The sequence below is a fragment of the Culex quinquefasciatus genome, chromosome 1 (genome assembly GCF_015732765.1).
Source record: "Culex quinquefasciatus strain JHB chromosome 1, VPISU_Cqui_1.0_pri_paternal, whole genome shotgun sequence".
Taxonomy (NCBI): Eukaryota; Metazoa; Arthropoda; class Insecta; order Diptera; family Culicidae; genus Culex; species Culex quinquefasciatus.
In genome coordinates, this window is record NC_051861.1 from 42,822,616 (window position 1) to 42,843,254 (window position 20,639).

A 20,639-nucleotide genomic window follows, 5' to 3' on the forward strand; every position below is an offset into this window, starting at 1 on the left:
CCCATCTGTAGAGAGAGTCCAAAAATCATGTTCCAGCCAATCGATGATTTGAAATGCCTTTTCTGCAAAGGTTAAGCGATGTCTTCAAATCAGTTTACCCAAAAATAATTAATACTTACTGATATTTTTTCTCAAATTTAACCCATAATCCATTCCACTCTGTAAATTATAAGCTTCGATTCAGGACTGCGAGATTAATAATTATACAAGGAATTCTCGATCTTTTAATGTTTATTTTTGGCTTCGCCATCTTGAAAGCAGAATATTTCAAGAGATGTTACACTATAAATTTTGTCTACACGTTTATGAAAAGAAACTTGCAAATGCTAAATCAGTTTATCAAACGAAATAACATCATGGTTGTTTTGCTAAAATATGATTATTGGACCGATAAAATACGTTTGTTAAGCCAATAAAACAGGATAGTAGGTTTCAATAAACCTGTTGGTAAATTCAAACTCACAACATTTCTGTGCGTGAAAGGTCGCAGAAAGTCAACTGCAAACCAAGCTCGGAATGAGCAACTGGCCGCTGGAGTTGAAAGACAGCCGTTCCTTCTTCGGTGGCGTTCTCTAGGCCGCAGGTCGATCTAGGTGAGATCAACTCGTCGGTAGAGTGGGAGGGCAACCTTTCTGTCTATGATGGTGTTGCTCCGGAAGGACGATAGCCGCTGGTGGAAACAAGCGAGAGCAATCCTTCCCTGGAGTGAGGGGACAGTCGTTTCTTATACGATTTCGTTTTTCCGGGAAAACGGCGGCTGCAGCCGCAGGTCAAAGCAGGTGAGAGCAATTCATCGCTCGCTCGAATGGGAGGACAGCCTTTTGATCCACGATGTTGTTTCTCCGGAAGAACGGCGGTCTCAGGTTAAACCAGGTGCGAGCAACTCGTTGGTGGAGTAAAAGGGCTGCCGTTAAATATCCGATAGTTCGCCCCCGAAAGAAGTCTCCACTTCCATATCACACTTTTGGCAAATAAATGCATTATCATTAACTGCTCTTAATAATTATTAGCATTTTAATTTCATTTATACAAAAAAAATATGTTTTGTTTTGGTAGAATTCCAATCTGTCACCATTTACTCACTCACACATACACACACACTTACATAACTTGCTGTCAAGCAGAAGATGAGCTTTATGGATCCGCAAGTAGATGTCGCTAGTGTGCGGACAAAATTTAAATTTGAACTGATTCGAACTGGTCCCACATTCTGAACACAAATTTGTCCTAACTTTCATGTCTGTTTGTCTGTGCTGTGCTAAAGGAATGGACATGAAAGAAATCCCAGTGTTAAATTAGAGACTAAGCTTATCCAGCTTTTTAAGCGAAGATGGCGTTCGAATGTTGAACGCCCGAAATGTCAAAATCGCGCAGTGGTACCAACATTCCCAAAAAAGTGTGCCATGGCATGACAGCCACATTTTTTGTCTAATGTTGGTGCTACTGCGCGATTTTGACATATCGGACGTTCAACATTCGAACGCCATCTTCGCTTAAAAACCTGGATACACCGTAATGTAACTAGAGATCCTAAATAGGGAGACTGGACGAAGTGAATTTGACGTACCCAAACAGACGTGAGTTTGACGTATCCAAACGAGCATTTGCCTTTACGCCCAGCAAAATTTATCAGTGTTGCCAAGCTCAAAACATACGTTGCCAGATCGATTTAGGAAGCTTAGACCAGTCTCCCTATTTAGGGTCTCTAGATGTAACCCCTCCCACCGGCGGTCGCGTACGTGGTCTTTGTACACACTTTGTAACGACCGAGGTAACGATGGAATTTAAAAATTAAAAAAAATCAAAAAAAAAATTAAAAGCTGAAAAAAAAATCAACAATTAAAAAAATTAAAAACAAAATTTAAAAAAAAAAATCATCCCACCCCTGCGTACCTGATTCCGCAAGCACCAAAACATCCAAAAGTGAGAACTGTCACCAGAATCACAAAAGAAAAACGTCAGATTTGTTTTCATCACCCTTTTTGCTTTTTGCTCGTTCGACTTTTTTTTCCTCCCAGCAGCTGTGCAAGTGCCCGTACATCTCCGCTATTGACTCATACGATTTTTGTTATTTTGCTGCTTTCCTTCGCGTTGTTCCGTCCCTGCCTTCGTCGGTCGTGTGGTCAATTTATTATAATTAAATTTGATTATATTAGAATTGCGTGTGCGCTCGTTCGCTGGTTCGCGACTGTTGGAAGAGCGAAAAATTTGCCTAGCGGGAGGTGTTCCGGGAACCATGTTCCAGCAGGTCGTCGCCGTCATCGCGGTTTGGCCACTATCGATTCGAGGAGCGTCGATTATTCGATAAGCAGCAATAAATCTAGGGGAGAGTTGATAACGCGCGGAGAGATAAGGACGGACGGAGTGAGCGCGCTAATCATGGGCACCGAAAACTCGGATAAACCCGGTGGCGGTTCAGTCGACGGCACGATGGCACCGATGGCGGGGGTGAGCAAGATTTGCAGCGTCTGCGGGGACAAGGCGCTCGGGTACAACTTTAACGCGATGACCTGCGAGAGCTGCAAGGCGTTCTTCCGGCGGAACGCGCTCTCGACGAAGGGTTTTACGTGTCCGTTCAGCGAGAGTTGCGAAATTACGGTGGTCACGCGGCGGTTCTGCCAAAAGTGTCGGCTGGACAAGTGCTTCGGAATTGGGATGAAGAAGGAGTATATCATGTCGGAGGAGGACAAGGCGTTGAAGCGGAAGAAGATTGAGCAGAATCGGGCGCGGAAGCGGATGTTGAACGCGGACGGGAGTGTCGTGGGGGAGGTGGGAACGGTGGGGGGTGGACTGCTGGAGTCGGCGGATCTTCCGATGAAGATTAAGCGCGAGGGTAGCGAATCCGCGGATTGTTGGAGCAATTCTCCGTCGGAGTTTATGACGGCCACGGCGACCATTCTGCAGCAGCAGCAGCAACTGACGGTTCCAAATGTGGCCATGTTCAACGGAGGGGTGCCTTCATCGCCGAACGATATAAGCAATTCATCAACTTCATCGTCGCACAATCTAACGATGATGACTTCAACGACGGCGTCCGGGTTGGATGGTTCGGGAGGAGGAGGAGGTGGAGGAGGAGCGGCAGAGCTCTTATCAGCAATGACTGCCGCGTTGCCACCTCAGATGGGCAGCGGCGATTCGCCTGTGAAATCAAACTCTGTTCCGTCGTCGTCTTCGTCGACTTCGCTAAACGGGGAACCGCCGCTCACGATCGATTCCAGCGCCGAGGAGATCGTCCACCGGATCGTCACCTACCCGACCCAGGCCAGCCAAACGATTGCCTCTCTCATGAAGACGCCCCAGGACGCCGTGTTTGTCATGTCCAAAGTGATCAGCTCGCAGTGCGACGCCCTCAAGCTGATCTCGCACTTTATAACCGCTCCCGGTGACGCCCTCCAAATCATCAGCAAGATCATGAACTCCCCGCTGGACGCCCTCACCGTCTTTGCCCAGTTTATGTCCTCCCCAACGGACGCGCTTCAAATCATCGGCAAAATCATGTCCTCTCCCGCTGACGTGCTCCAGTTTATCCAACAGCTCATGAACCAACCCGAAGACGCCGTCCAAATCATGAACAAATTTATGAACACCCCCGCGGAAGCCCTCCAACTCATCAACAAAATGATGAACCACCCGGAAATAACGGAAACAATCAAGGAAGCGGCCGCCGACACGTCCCAACGGGACGAAGACGACGACGACGATGAAGACGAAGACCCCAACCTTCACCCATCTATCCCGCAACCCCCGGCCGACATCAAACAGTTCATCCTGAACGCCACCCAACCCGCATCCCCCTCGTCAACCTCCCTCTGCTACGACGCATTCCCACTACCGGAACCACTCCAACCGCCCCCGTCTGATCCGCCAACGCCAACCGACGACCTCTTCGCGGACATCGAGAGCAAGTCGATCCTCCCGAACACGCTGGAGTCGATCCTCGTGCAAGCGATCCGGCTCGAGTACGAAGGGTACAACGGGTCGACGTCGTCGGGATCGAGCTCCGGCGGAAGTGGTGGAAGTTCGGGGGGAAGTCAGACGCAGCAGCATCTGCACGGGATTGGCAACAGCATCGAGCTGAACGACGCCGAGCGGGCCAAGCTGAACGAGCTGATTGTGGCGAATAAGGCGCTGTACGCGCCCGTGGACGAGGATCTGGGTTCGCTCATATCGGAGGATTGCCGGATAAAGGTGAGTGAAGGCAAATTGCTGCAGGTGGTTTGTGTCTTAGCAATGTTAACTTAAGCTGCGGGTTGGTGTCCCAGCTTAAAAGAGACAATAATAACAGTACGTTTAGTACCAACCCAAAAGGGATTCAATGCAAGCATATTTCTATTGGATGTCCACGAAATGTCTCGATGTTATGGTGGCTTCAACCCTGCCGGATGTTCAATTGGTAGTCTGCATAGAATAATCTTAGTGGCTGCTTGTTTGACTATTTCAAACAAGTTAATGTCTCCAATTTGTCGGGGAGACCAACATTGTAGCCCGCACTCAAGAGTGCTGCGAACCAGGAAAACATATAGACATTTCAACGTTTGCGTGTCAGTGAACTCCGACAATCGTTGCTCGCAGATGTTTTTCAAAAGACAGTGTTTTGTCGATGATGAAGCCAAGATCCTTGATCAAGTTGACGAGCTCCAAATCCGTTATAGCGGGAACTTGTTAGTGAGTTTCCTCCTCTTAGATAGAAAGACACGATTTTGTATTTGCTTGCGATGATTGGCATTCCGTTGATTTGAGGTCGCAAAATGCCGTCCTCGGCGCAGGTTCCGTTCTACGGCACTGGTTACTCATACTCAGTCTGCTGGGGGGAGTCTAGAAACCGGTGAAAGTTGTGGAATTTCGCGATCCGGACGGTGGTCCTGGTGGTGATTGAGCTTCTAGGGCTTCGGCGCTGAAAAACAAATGAAAAAAGTCAAAACTAAACAGCAGTTTTTTCGGTGAATATAAAATTGAAATATTTCCAGCAAGATTTGGGTCGGCTTGAGCCTTAACTCAGAGATACCTGCCAAGACGAAATTGCTTCAGCACCGGCACGATCCTTTTGCATTGGACTCAAAAGCTTCTCTCTCAGTTCAGAGTCCATCGTTTTTTGCTCGTAACCGATGCAGATGACTTAAACAGGATCACAGGCACATCTTTACCCTTCCAGCTTGTTGGGGACATCGCGACGTCGGAAGAGTGAAGTTCACAGCCGCGTTCAGCGCAAAACCTTGACGAATAGAACAGAACTGTAGTCCAAGGGCGCAAATTCGTTCTTCTCTTTCATTCCTCCATTCGATGTTGTTGTCTAGTGAAAGATTTACCAACACATTCAAAGAATGTTTACGTGGCAGCTGCGGTTTTGTTCGAATAAGATTTGCCATCTCTTTCTAGTAAAATTCAACTCAATCGGAATTCGAATCGTATACGAATTACGTTTCAACAACCGGTACGTACACGATCCGATTGAGTTTACTGGTTTATTGGGTGTCGGGGGCCCATCTCCGATTTACGATCTTATTCCGTTAATGTATTTCAAGTATCTAGCTAGTTCTGCAAAATTAAGCAATCGAAAACTCTATGTCCACATATCAAAACTTTACGTAGTCTACGCCATTCCGGTTATGTCTGTGACATAACTACTTTGAATTTTTCACAGCACGTTTCACTACAGTCGACTCTCTGGCTGTCGATCTTCTCGATATCAATATTGCTCCATCTATCGATGTATTCTTCAGTCCCTTCAAACTGCATACTTCGATTGGCTTTATTACTCGATATTTTCTCTTGCTTGAAGGATCTCTTCCTCGACAATCCCTTGGATTCTGTTTGCTTTAAAAATCTCTTCCGGTTGTCAATATTGTCACTATCTCATGGCTTGCATAGACATTTTTCTTTGCAAAACGAAGCTTTGAAGGGTGTTTGACATTAGTTTGTTTTTGTTTGCTGGACGTTGTCATGATTCTCTCTGACAACCAGAGAGTCGACTGTATTTCCAAGTGAAACTAAATCGAAGAAAAATCATACAATGTTTGTAAACAAAACATCAACCAAAGGTAAAAAAAAGTCATCCGTATTAGTGACGTATAAATGGAAATGAAATGTTCTGGGAGAAATTTCAAACATCCAAAGTCATTCCAATTAAAGGCTGGTATGCAGATCGGAAGGAACGCAAAACTCCATACAAAAAAAATCGCCCAAGAAACGGTCAAGGAAAGGGTCACGAAAAGATTTTTCTTAATGGCCTATCTACAATCACTTAGCTTAGGAATTTGAATCAATGGAAATAAATCTGAGTTTCTACAATGGAAAAGTAATCAAATTAGAAACTGACGTTTGGTTTGGAAAATTTCAAAATCTACGGTAAGTTGACGTTTCCATATCAAAGGTAAACAAACAACTGCATAGCAACGTATATCAGCCCAGCAAGTTTTCTAAGTTGATTGTGGATGACGAACGTAAGTTGCAGACTTTCCTAAGTAACTACTTTACTTAGATGTTCTAAGCTAAGTGATTGTAGATAGGCGGTACGCGGTACGCAGCTGAAAAGTATTGCGCGTATTCCCGAAAAAGACACGCGGCATATCAGCCTCGAAACGACGCGCCGCGCTTTCGGCAAATGCTCGCTGTCAAATCCCATACTGCGCTTTTTGTTTTTGTTGATCTTCTTTTTCGAATCGCTTGCCATCGTTGCCAGGTACGTTTTTAATTGCACTAAAAGTGCAGAAAATCGCTGGCAACAATGTCTATGGCACATTCTGAAAAGCCACGCGGCGTGTATCTTTGAAAGAAACGGACAATAACAGAAACGGACAATAACAGAAACGGAAAGTGGCGTTTGACGACATTTCGTCGCGTGGTGCTTGTTTGCAATATCCCAGTCAAATCAATCCGAATTCTGAAACGGAATCTATTTAGAATCGTACACAAATTCCGTTTCAAACGCAACAACCGGTTCGAACACGGAACCGGTTGTTGCGTTTGAAACGGAATTTGTATACGATTCTAATTAAATTCCGTTTCAGAATTCGGATTGAGTTAAGTGGGATGTTTTGATGAAAAAATCATAGAATTTGAATTAAACTTTTTGAATGCGATCGAAAGTTACAATCGTTTTAATGATTTTGTATTCGGTAGAATAATATTGAAAATACCGGCGTATCTCAGAATGCAGAATCTTGCAATTAAAAGGCAGATTTAGTTTTGTGGTCGAAATGGAGTGAAAAAAAGAAGTTGACAGCATCCTTTGGATTGTGAGTTCACTGCGCTGTCCGATTAATCCACCATGGCGGGACCGAAATAAAAAAAAACCAGAGTGAAAATAAACTTGACAATAATCATACAAATATTTTTTTACTGAAAAATTCAATAATAATGTGATATACAATAATACAAATGATTCAAAAATAAAAATTCGAAAATATAGAAAAACAAACTCTCGGCCTCGTGGCGCGGTGGTTAGCGGCTTCGGCTGCCGATCCCTAAGTTGCTATGGGGCGTGGGTTCGATTCCTGCCTTATCCTCCTGGCCTTCTATCGGATGGGGAAGTAAAACGTCAGTCCATTTGCGTAAAAGAGGTTTTGGGTGACTCACCACACATAGCCTTCGGATGCCTAGAAATGAGCAGAAACTTGCAACAGAGCCCACAAAAGACCCGGGGGTCGTTAAAGTAGATTGCTTTGCTTTTTTTTTAGAAAAACAAACATTTCAGAAATTTCAAATAACAAAAGATCTGTAATTTGAAAATTCAAAATAAAAATTATGCAGAAATTCTAAAGTACATATTTACGAAAAAACCCGAAATTCTTGCAATCAAAAACTCTATTTCTTCAAAACTTCAAAAAACTCTAAATTCCAGAATTAAAAATGTGATGTTCAGGAATTAAAAAAATTTAGTATTTGAAAATAAAAAAAAAACAATAAAATTTGAAAATACAAAAACTAGGGAATTAAAGAATTCATGAATTTATGATCGCTCAGGAAGTCGGCTACGATCAAGGAGCAGTTGTGGCTGAATGGTTATGATGTTCGCTTTGTAAGCGAATGGTCTTGGGTTCGATTCCCACCTGTTCCCAACGAGAAAGTTCTGGACTCATTGAATGAAAAACATTGATGTTCTCGGCAGAGTTCGATCTCCTGCCCTTTGGATTGGCAAGCAAAAATGCTTTCCACTTGACCGTGAAGCATTGGTAGCTTGAAGAGGACTTCGACAGATATAGTTGAATCCAAGAAACGGACGAGAACGGAAAGAATTTAAGAAGAAAAATTTTAACATTTGTACCAGCCTTTTTTAAATTTCCTTAATTCCTAATATCTTATCTTACTAATTTCCTAATGTCCTAACTTCCTTATTTCATGGTTTCCTAATTTCCTAGTTTCCTTATTTCCTGATTTCCTAGTTAACTAATTTCCTAACTTCCTAATGTCCTAACTTTGTAATTTCCTAATTTCCCAATTTCCTTATTTCATAACTTCATTATTTATTTCTTCCAAAGTTTCATAATTTCAAATTTTTATAATTGCATGATTTCATGATTTCCTAATTTGCTAATATCCTACTTTCCTAATTTACTTATTTCATAATTTGATTATTTAATTATTTCATAGTTTCATAATTTCCTAATATCCTATTTTACTATTTTCCTAATATTTCAATTTCCCTTTTTCATAACTTCATTATTTCTTCTTTCATAATTTCCTAATTTCCTAACTTCTTAATTTCCTGGATTACTAATTTCCAAACTTCTTTATTTCCTAACTTCCTTATTTCCTAATTTCCTAACTTCCTTACTTCTTAATTTCCTTGTTTCCTAACATATTAATTTTCTTAATTTCCATTTTTTTTCTCGATTTCATTATTTTACTAATTTGCTAATATCCTAATTTCCTAATTCCCTAATTCCTTAATTTCCTCATTTCATAATTTCAAAGTTTCATCATTTCATAAATTTCTAATTTTCAAATTTCCAAACTTCCAAACTTCCTAACTTCCTAATTTCCAAATTTCCTAATTTCCAAATTTCCTAATTTATTAATTTCCTAATTTCCTTATTTCACAATTTCATTATTTCATAGTTTCATAATTTCCTAACTTCCTAATTTCCAAATAACCTAATATCCTAATTTCTTAATTTCTTTATTTCCTTATTTCATAATTTCATTATTTCTTAATTTCATAGTTTCATGATTTCATAGTTTCATTATTTAAAGTTTTCCTAATTTCTTAATTTTCTTTTTTGTTAATTTGCTAATATCCTAATCTCCTAATTTCTTAATTACCTAATTTCCTAATTTCCTAATTTTCTGATTTCCTTATTTCCTAATTTCCTTATTTCCTAATTTCCTTATTTCATTATTCCATTATTTCATAATTTCATTATTTCATAAATTCATAATTTCATAGTTTCATAATTTTATATTTTTTTAATTTTAGTTTTTCTAGTTTAAGGATTTAAGAATTTCTATTTTCTGTTTTTTTTTTTAAAGAAATTTTCAATAATTGTTTTTTTTTTTAATTTTGTTTATAAATAATAATTGTTGTTAAAAGTTAATGAATAAACATTTTTAATGTATTCAATTTTATCTTTTGAAATTTTTTAATATTTTTATTTTTCCCCCAAAGATCCTCAACACCGTCAAACGCGCTCATACCGAACTGTCAAATGGATTCCGACCTTGTTCTTGTATGGTCTTCCCGAGCAGACGGAAATATCTTGGGAAGGTCAGTTTTTGATATTGTGAGAAGATCGAAATATGTTACTGGGATGATCGGATTAGTTGTTAAAATAACAAAAATAAGCAACAAAGATTTGTTCGAAGAATAACTTAAACTGTTATTATGTTGTTATTGCAATAACAAACCAATAACACAGAAGGAGTCATGAAGGAATAACAAGATTTGTTATTTTGTGCGGAGAGGTGGAGCAGCATAATAACAAAAAATGTTATTGAACTTGTATGTCTCCATAACAAAAAAAAAGTTATTGTTTTGGTGTATTTGCCATTTGCAAATAAACCTGCAGTTGCCATCACTCTTCTGTATTAGTCAGGGCTGCAGAGTCGGGTACCTCCAAGCGACTTTGAATCCATACTTTGAAGACAACTCCGACTCTGGATGCAGGATATGACGTCAACGACGACTTCAGCTCTCCAAAAATACCCGACTTCACAGATTCCGACTCCAAGTAAAAGTTGCTGAAAATTAGCTGAATCCGATGCCGTCTCCGAGGTCTCACTCCAGCTCGAACTTCAACGTCAGCTCCGACTTCCTGGCTCTGTGAAAATAATAACAATTTTTGTTTTTCACACTTCAAAAATTCTCAATAAATAAATCAATTCCGTTAGGGAATATAACAAAATAAAAAAAAAATTGAACTCTCAAAAGTTAATTTTATCGGATTGATTTTAGCATGAAACCCCATTTCATGGTGAAATAAATGACCTCGATGAAATTGGTCAAAATTATTTCATAGTTCTAGCCAAATTTAGCAAAGTCCCTTAAGGGGTATATCAAATAATTAAAAAAATCAACTTTCAATATTTCAACTTTTTAGAATAATTTTAGCTTAAGGACCCCATTTCATGGCCAAAATAATGACCCTGATGAAATTGGTCGAACTTATCTCATTGTTCTAACCATTTTCAACAAAGTCCTTTAGGGGGTATATCAAATAATTTACAAAAATCAGCTTTCAAAATTTCAACTTTTTAGAATAATTTTAGCTTAAGGACCCCATTTCATGGCCAAAATAATGACCCCGACGAAATTGGTCAAAATTATCCCATAGTTCTAACCATTTTAAACAAAGTCCTTTAGGGGGTATATCAAATAATTAAAAAAATCAACTTTCAATATTTCAACTTTTTAGAATAATTTTAGCTTAAGGACCCCATTTCATAGCCAAAATAATGACCCTGATGAAATTGGTCAAAATTATCTCATTGTTCTAATCATTTTCAACAAAGTCCTTTAGGGGGTATATCAAATAATTTGAAAAATCAGCTTTCAAAATTTCAACTTTTTAGAATAATTTTAGCTTAAGGACCCCATTTCATGGCCAAAATAATGACCCCGACGAAATTGGTCAAAATTATCCCAAAGATGTAAACATATTTAACAAAAGAAAAAATAATAACAGATTGTGTTATGGACACTTAGAAACTTTTCCATTTGTGCGATTTATGGTAATTTTATTTCTAAGTCAGTATACCAAACGAATAACAAATTTTGTTATTAGGAGAGTTTTTGAAATGTATAACATTTCCTCTTATTAGCGTGTTATTAAACATTTTCAATATAATATCACTTCAATACCAAATTTTGTTATTTTATCAGAAACTGTTATTATGTTTTCTTCTTGAAGTTGAATTTCAGGATAAAATAATAACACTTTTTGTTATGTTAACAGGATTTGTTATTGAAATATTATTAATTACGTTATTACCGTCTGCCCGGGTAAGTCTTTTGACGTTTCAATTTTGAATATCCATTCCAATTGAAGGCTGAAGAAAACCGAGCGATGAGCGAAGGCAAATAAAGAACAAAGGGTGGCCACCAACACCACCGGGGGGATGGCAACCCTATTCCGACCAAAGCAAACTGACAACAGTCGACATTAGCACGGTTGTCAAATGAGAGCCCACAACAAAAGCACTAGCTGTCAAATGGTAGCCCATAACAAACCATTGTTTGGGTTTTTGATTTTCAATTTTCCCGCAATTCAAACGATAAATACCTGAAAAAACGCGTGAATTGTGTTGCTGATGACAAATTCTATCATATCCTTGGAGATTCCATCCCAATATTGGCTGAAAATTCATATCGAAAAAAGTGATTTTTCTGTTTACCTTTTTTTTGCTTTTTTTCTTTTGGTCGATCAAACAGTGCGCCCGTACACTGTGAATCGGCATTACACATTTTTCGATTTGGTTTTACACATTTGCATGGGACTTTTGAGTTTAACCAGGATAACACACTTCGTGTTACCAAAATAATATGAATTATACTAATTCTGAGTGTTTGTTTTCTGAACTTCCAAGATGGCGGCTTCTTCGCTATCCCCTGAACACCACCAACATGCTGGTGCAGCGCCTGTTGGAGTGAGCAAGTGCTGCCAGGAAAGTTTCGCTATGAATGCTACTTTTCGTGAGTGTTCGCTTAACATTTCATCAATTTTGGCAGCACTAAGCAGACCAAAAAGAGCGCTGGAAGAAAAAAAGAACTAAGCTGAAAATAGAAAAATGGGCGTGGCCCAATGCACCCGACTGATAAGAATGAATTTTTGATTTTTTTTAAATGCTTGTAAAAGGAATAGCAATAAAAGTGAAAATAAACAGAAATGTTCACAAAAGTTGCTCTACTCGTTGGTGTACACTCAAACCCCGATGGTTTGACACCAACTGTTGTCAAACGAACGGGGTCACTTTTTAGTTTGAAACCCCTTTTACACGGAGTTCACACACACTACCAAACGTTTGTTTTGATAGTGTGAGTGAGCGCCGTGTAAAAAGTGACAGTTCGTCACTTTTTAGTTTGACTTTGTCAAACCAACGGGGTACAAACTAAAAAGTGTCAAACGAAAAAGTGACCAACCACCGGGGGTTGAGTGTTCTTGGTTTTAGTGAATTTCAAGGAACAATCCAGATTATCCAGCATCATTCAAACACGACCGCTTATTAGGCTTAAAATGGGCATATTTCCCCTATGTGTTCTGCAGATGAAAAATAGGACGATAGCTAGCAATCTGTCGAGTCCAGAAATAGATTTTAGTTAGTTGACAGAGAGTTTGGTAGGAATGAAAATCCCCAAAATGTCCTATTTTATTTAGAATAAGTTATTTTGATATTAGCTCGCTGCATCATCATACTTCATTCTATCTGAATCACCCAACGACCAGCGGTCAGTCGCAATCTAATCTATCATTTTTTTTTGCTCTTCGTCGTCGTCGGCAAAAGTGGCACCTGTTCAAGCAAGTACATCTGTTAATGACCTTTTTTACCGACAATCCGACAACGTTACGTCGCGAGCAAGAAGTAAACAAAATAATTCTGCACTTGCAAGTTCGTTTGTTCGGCGCCGTTATCGCACCGGACTGTCCAATCCATTCAATTTGCTTTGTGTACGAAATTACAAACAAAAAGTTGGTGCGTGCCTGGAGATAGCTTTCGGCAGCACGTTTCTCCAGGACATTTTCGATAATGTTCGTTCACCGCGTCAGCGCTCTGTCTGCTTATCTGGACTCAACATTATTATTTTTCTTTTTTTTCCCAGTCCAATCAAAACCAGCACGACCCGCTGCTGCTGAAGGTGATAAATCTGACGGCAATCGCGATCCGGCGGCTCATCAAGATGTCCAAGAAGATTAGCGCCTTCAAGAACATGTGCCAGGAGGACCAGCTGGCGCTGCTGAAAGCCGGCTGCACGGAGATGATGATCCTGCGGTCGGCCATGCAGTACGACTGCGACCGGGCCAGCTGGAAGGTAAGCGACTGCAACATTAATGTTAATAAAATTATATAAAATTTGAGGAGAGTCTCTCCTCTACAATCCATTTTAGTTATGTTGTACAAATCTTGTCTTAAGATGCATTTTGGCTTTTTGTAAATAAAACATTTGAATAAACAAAAATTAGGGACGCAATGAAAACAATAGCAAACAAGTTTTGTTTGGCTGATCATTCTGTTCTTGTCTCAAAATTTGGTAGAATTGGTTTGCCAGAATCCCGAGCTATATTAAATAAAATATAAACAGTAGACGTGCATTAGGGTGTTCCAAATCCGGGCTTTCTCAGGGCTACCCCCTGAAATACCCCCTGAAATCAAAGCTCGGGATTCTGGCAAGTTGTCGCACTTGCGAGGTGTGTCGAGAAAGTACGATTCGCTCGAAAACTTTGTTTGTAGTTTTTAAGATTTTTGTTGAATATCTCATGGTTGAAATCAAATTTTGGGAATACGTGAACTCAAAAAAATGGATTCAAAATCGTCTTAATTGTCCGTACCCCTAATAAAAGTACAAAATCTGATCGATTTAAGTGAATTCATTTACGAAATGTTGTTTCCGTGTCAAATACTAGTACCTCTAGCCAGTTTGTGACAACTTTGAACTTTTGATAACTTTGTTTAGATAGTTTATAACCAATTCTTAGGTTTAAATTTAGTTTTTTTAAGTAAAACTTATCAAAACATCAGTTTGTGAACAACTATTTTTTATAAAATTGCTATTTTATGTTGTAAGAGTCTCTATTGAACAAGTTTCAACAATATTTGTTCAAAATATACACTGTTTTCATCTTTTTGCCTTTCTTACTAAAGAAAGGTATAGGTTTTACTTTAAGCCAGGACGTCATTTCCATCTTCGTAATTATGTCGATTCAGCATGAATTTGAATCGGAAAAATCGTCAAAAAATCACACTGCATCGATTTTCGACGCTCTATCGATTCACCTTGACAGAACTCGTCTATCTCCAACCCTCGAATTTTGAGAATATAAATTCCGTGGAGGTCGAGTGATGTTCGCATGTGGTAAATTTTTGCAAAATTTTGTGTCGCGTCGTTCTCAGCTCCCATATATCCGATTTCGATTCTTCTGAATGCAGATGAAAGCTAGTGTGCTGAACCTGGGCGAGTTGCCACGCAAATTTCGAAATATCCATCTGTTTTCGGATGCGGCCAGACTTTTTAACAAAATACACAGTTTTCAAATGAAAATATGGTATTTTTTTTTTTTCATTTTCATATCTTTTATTGATCTCGAAAATTGCATTTTTCGAGCTCTACAACCTCCCAAATTTTCATCCAGATTCATAATATGGTTCTGGAGTTAGAGCCGTTTGATTAACCTACCATAAGAAAAAAAAAAAACCCTAGAAAAAGGTAAAAGCCCACCTGGTGACCTTCGCCAACATTTTCCATTTCTGATTTTATTCGAAATTTCTTTCTACATTCATAGTACACACCATGAGTGAGCATCTGAAACAAATTCGACATCTATCGGCAATCCCGATCAATTTTTAGAACGATTTACTTTTTGCCTTTCTTACTAAAGAAAGGTATAGGTTTTACTTTAAGGCTGGGCGTCATTTTCATCTTCATAAATATGTCGATTCAGCATGAATTTTAATTGGAAAAATCGTCAAAAAATCACACTGCATCGATTTTCGACGCTTCGTCGCCAAGGCGACAAGTTGTCAAGTTGAGCTTCGAATACTGGCGCGAGAATGCTGGCGCATATATTTTGTGGCTCGACTTATACTCGTTTTGTAGTAGCTTGTCTACCGATGTTTCCTACGACATGTAAGATATCGTAGCTTTTCGGTTTCTTTTGCTCTGTCCGTTTTTGTTTATGCAAAAACTTTTGTGATATAGGACATTCATCCGGCTACAATCCATTTGTTTTCCGTATGCTCCTAAAATCGCCTAAATGTAGACTTCATTTTTTCGTGATGTCGCTTTCCAAGCTTTTCATCGTTTATATCGTTTTCAATGTTTTCAATGCTGGCGACGCCAATGGGTTTTTACCTAAAGTTCTCGCGATTGAGTGTGTAGTGGTTCGGTTGTTAAAAATAGCTATTTCTGACTCTGTCACTTTCTTAGAAGCACTTATATCTCGGTTTTGCTTGGCTTGGTGCGCTGGAACGATGAACCAAAATACCAACACACACCGTACCGTACCGAAGCTAAAAAACCAAAACCGCGGTGTGCGTTGTCACTGGCGCATGGGAAGCTTGCTATGATCGCGTTTGTCATAAACGCTTGTTTGATTACAAACATATTGTACGATTGAAAATATTCTTTTGGTGATAATTGCTTTTTTATGATTTATGGATAAATGTTAATATTTTAATACACTTTATATTTTTTTAAATTTATTTTAGTGAGTCATACGACCCAAACGGCGCAAAAAAAAACAATTCTATTTAAAGTTAATGATAATTATGCCAATCTCGATTTCAACCCTCTTCTTAACATTTGTTGACTTTGAATTTTTCAAATGCCAGACGCCACCGAATTTTCATTATTGACAAACAATTAAAGGATCAATGACAATACTAGGGGAAGGTGGGGCAAGACGACCATATGGGGCAAGAGGAACAATCGCTCGTACGGCAGTAATTTTTACAATTTTGATTATTTCCAGTATGAGGAATTGTTGCTAGCAATGCACTTAGCTGATTCTACTACCACATAATCGTCAAAACGACGTAAACGCCACTGGGCATAAGATTGAATGAAGTTTTTTTCAAAACCTTCGTTTTCTTATAATATTTAGATAGTGCAAAATAAGGCTTAGGGTTCGTTTTAAGGCTCATTTTATCAAAATGCTATTTTTCCTAGATCAGTAGTGTCCCTACCAATGACATGCACCTATTACAAAGTATGATTTAACCTTTGATTATTTTTGTTGAGAGCTTTTAAAAAATCATGTTCAGGTGGGGGTGTACCATATGGATTTTTAGTGTGGAAAAAAATACGAATTGCTGCAGCAACATATTTTATTGTGAAATTAATATATAAAAGTACTTAAAAACTGATAAACAATTGTTTAAAAAATTGTCCATACAAAATATAGTGATATCATGAAAATTTACGATTTATCATCTAAGTAATTTTTTTTCGTAAAAACGATCAAATTTTTAGTAAAATATTATTATTTAATCTAAAAATTAAAGAAACGTTTCAAACACTTTCTAATCTGATGTATCTAAGAGATAACAGTTCAATTGTTAGCAAATAAACATGTTGTTTGATGCATTGTTCCTCTTGCCCCAACGGGTTGTTCGTCTTGCCCCACTAGTTGAGTATAACGTACGGAAAATCAAAAATTTAAAAATCAATTTTTTACATTAAAAAACAGGATTTTTTTAAAAACTTGTTCTATCAAAGTCTCAGTCATGACCTGAAATAAGATGATTATAAAAATCCGACAAATTTTTTAACGTTTTTAATGGGTTATAACGAGCATTTCCTTAGCTTGTTACACTTGCCCCACTTTCCCCTAAATTGGCTCCACTTCGACAGTTCAAAATTGAGGCCGCTTTGCGAACCACTCACTATTCAGCACCCAGTGAAAAACATCAATATATTTTTTTCTTTTTTTTTTAAATAAACTTTTCAAAAATTGGGATCGGTTAAACGAGGCTTCATCCAATTTTTGAGCCGATATGGTCAAAGCAGTGTTGAGATATCGTTTTTGAAACTTCCAACATTAAATAGCTATATCTCGGCAAAGGTACGACCGTATGTCTTCAAATTAGTTTTAGTGATAGATGAAAACGTATGTTTTAATGCCCTTAATAAAAACTTCAAAATAGTTTTTCACACACGATATTTTCATGAAAATCAATATTTATAAATATTTTGTCTACAGTTAAACTTTTATCATTTTTTTCCAGATCCCCCACAGCCAAGAGGAGATGTCCAACCTGCGGGCGGACGTCCTAAAGCTGGCCAAGGGAAACGTGTACCAGGAGCACGAGCGCTTCATCCGGACGTTCGACAAAAAGTGGCGCTCGGACGAGAACATCATCCTGATCATGTGTGCCATAACGCTGTTTTCGCCGGACCGGCCGAAAACGGTCCATTCCGATGTGATTAAGCTGGAACAAGTTGGTTGAAATAATTGGCTTTCTTCAAAACAATTTTATAACATAATCTATTGTTCCACTGCAGAACTCGTACTACTACCTGCTGCGGCGATACCTGGAGAGCATCTACCCGGGCTGCGAGGCGCGGTCCATCTTTCTGAAGCTGATGCAGAAGATCTCCGAGCTGCACCGGCTCAACGACGAGATCATCAGCGTGTACCTGGACGTGAACCCGGCTCAGATCGAGCCGCTGCTGAGGGAGATTTTCGACCTGAAAGTGCACTGAGCGCGTGACAACCGCGCGCTAGTAGCACATAGACATCACAAAAACGTTAGCTCTTTATCTGAAATGTTTGGTATAATCGTTATTTCATAGCTGGTTCTACTGAAAATGAAAATAAAAACAAGCTTGTTTTACGCTGTAAGTTAGCCCCTATTAAGAAGATCGCCTAGTGAATGTTGTTTGTTGAGAAGCTTTAATGTGGAGTTTGTAGAGTTTATTGTATTTATAGATAAATAATATATATTTTTACACCCCGAGTGAAATCGGAAAAGAAAACTACGCAGTACTAGTTGCTTAGGTTATAAGAACAATACTTTACTGTTGTAACTGGTAAACATTTGCAGTGATGTGAGAATGTATACTAAATAAATGCTATGTTTAAAACTACGTTAAAATTGCTTATTATTTATTTTTATGCTACTTGAGGTCACTTCAATTCAATTCATTTCGGGATTATTGGTAAATAATCAAGAAACAATAATTCGAAAATTTTGGTACCCTAACATGTATAGGTCATCGCTGAAATTTTGAAGTTATCGCAGTTTTAGTGAAAAAAGTCGATTTTTCCCGTATTCGTCATTTTCTCATTTTTGCGCGTGGCGCGTCAAAAAAACCAGTTTTTTTTTTTTTCAAAAAATCGTATCTCAGAGTATTGAAAACATAACTTCACCATTTTTTGATATGTCATGTAAAACTGTCCGAGGAATCTGATAAAAATATTTTCAGACATAGGCTCTTGGTCCCGAGACCTTCAAAGCAGCATTTTAAGTTTTCATACGACCCTTTCAAATGTTAAGCTAGATTTTTGGAACTTCTTACTATTTTTTACAATTAGCCAAATCGGATGAAATGGCGCGGAGATATGATTTTTTGAAAAAAGTGGTTTTTGCGAAAATCGACAAAAATTGCCATTTTTCGAACCACCCTAACACGGCGTAGGTCACTCTAGTGGTCAAACAAAAAATACGGGTCTAATTATTTTGGCCAAGGAACCCCCAGACAAAATTTGAGCCCGATCGGAGAACTTTTTTTCGCATCATGCTGTTTTCGTGGGGAATTGCTGTACTGCCGATTTACCGATTTACATCAAGACAATTTAAACACCCCAAGTAACCGTGGGACTGTATATGGTAGCTTTAAATCCCCTCTATATCAACATATAAAGTATGCATACAGAGTATCAAAACTTTATATTCACTTTATACGCATGGAGGTAAAATTGAGTGGCGACGGGTAGAGTTGATATAAAGTTATACCGCGGTAAAACGTCAAAATACTACCTTACCGACAGTACCTATTTGAAATAGAAAAAAAAACTTTGCGCGCAGCTCTCTCTCTCTTGGGAGAGTGCTTTTCACGGGATGACGGTTTTTGAAAGCTTGTTTGTGTTTATTTTGCTGTGTTGTGCTTCATTCGAGATTCTAAACTGCGTGTTGATTTGATGTTCTGAGATGTTTCACCTAGATGCCCTGCGCCAACCGTCTCGTCCGTCCTGAAATATGTTTACACGTATGATTTTTGTCGATAGAGTCTTCCTTCAATTAGTTGCATGAAAAAAGAATACACTAGCCAGGTTGAAGCAAAGTATTTATTAATCAATACACTTCAAACCTTTACAAAATATTGACAATCTTCACAATATTCATCGACGAACGGGCTAGGGCACGGAGCGCTGATTGCGCACCCGGTCCCGAGGACTTGGTGCAGTTTCCGCCGGCGGCACGCAGCTTCATGTGCAGCGCGGTGATTTTCGCCGGTGGTGCACTTTCCGCCGACGTACAAAGCGGCCACATAGCAGCGTAGGGCGAGCCTCGTCACAATCAGCCTTGACCTTCATGCCGCCGGTGCACCGCCAAAAGTTGCTTGCCCAAAAGATCCGTAACGTGGACGAAGGTTTCGTTGAAGCTGGCGTAGACGCATGCCACTCCGAACGCGATCTCGTCCGAGCAAAACATGGACCTCCTCCAGACGATTTTTCCTGCATCAACAAAAACACCACCAAATACTGCCAAACTTTCTTTGCTCTCACTAATGTTGAGTTAGTGTTTTGAAACATTTGAAGAAATGTCAAAGTGTGATGTAACTTTAAAAGCTTACTTTACATTGATATATAAAGCTTACCATTAATGCTTCGAAACATTATTGAGGTAAATGCTTTGAAACTTTAATTGACTGTTCTATATGTCATTATACAGTAGGCAATAATGTTTCAAGCTATAAATGTTTCGAAACATTTGGAAAGACTATTTAAAGTGTCATTGCATCGGGAAAGTTTTTTTTAGAGTGGATTTAGAGTTTTGATTTAGTGCTTCTGGTTACTTGGGACATTAACAGGGCAAAAATGTCTTCACATTACATTCAAAACAGAACGGCAATTCATAAGAGATTTATAAGAGACGATCTAAAGTAGAGTAGTCATCAATGAGACACGGTGAACAATGATAAAATGGCTCTAATAAATCTTAGTTTTATCCAATCAGGCTCATATTTGGGGGAAATGTGTGTCTACTGAGACTCTTTTGACACAATAGTGGCTTTGATTATGGACGCTCCCTTGCAAATTTATTTATTAATGTTTGATTCTGGGGTGTTAAAGAAAATTATGACTATAAATCACATTTTTGCTCATAGGCTGCCATTAACACAAACGAAAATATTTCTCCAAATTCCTTTCATCATTTTATAGGTCCAAGTCAAACCACCTGCAATGATACTGCACAAAACATGACGTTAAGCTCTAAAAATATTGATTCTCGTATAGTGTCTCATTATTCCCCACCTGACTCAATAG

General features: G+C 38.8%; 1 protein-coding gene and 1 pseudogene across 1 annotated transcript; one reads left to right on the forward strand and one right to left on the reverse strand.

Moving 5' to 3' along the window:
* Positions 1 to 1,967: 1,967 nt before the first annotated feature.
* LOC6049259 (nuclear hormone receptor HR96) lies at positions 1,968 to 18,243 on the forward strand. The gene is made up of 4 exons (XM_038266941.1): positions 1,968 to 4,188; positions 13,253 to 13,462; positions 17,374 to 17,586; positions 17,651 to 18,243. The coding sequence occupies exons 1-4, from the start codon at positions 2,380 to 2,382 to the stop codon at positions 17,849 to 17,851; spliced, it is 2,433 nt and encodes an 810-aa protein (XP_038122869.1). The 5' UTR covers positions 1,968 to 2,379; the 3' UTR covers positions 17,852 to 18,243.
* A 1,218-nt stretch (positions 18,244 to 19,461) lies between these two features.
* Positions 19,462 to 19,972, reverse strand: LOC119769578 (annotated as a pseudogene).
* Positions 19,973 to 20,639: the final 667 nt, after the last annotated feature.

Excerpts from the sequence above, each read along its gene's own strand:
- LOC6049259 (XM_038266941.1), top strand. The coding sequence starts at position 2,380 with ATGGGCACCGAAAACTCGGATAAACCCGGTGGCGGTTCAGTCGACGGC. Across the intron at positions 4,189-13,252 it reads CGGAGGATTGCCGGATAAAG|TCCAATCAAAACCAGCACGA; the intron begins GTGAGTGAAGGC and ends TTTTTTTCCCAG. Across the intron at positions 17,587-17,650 it reads ATGTGATTAAGCTGGAACAA|AACTCGTACTACTACCTGCT; the intron begins GTTGGTTGAAAT and ends GTTCCACTGCAG.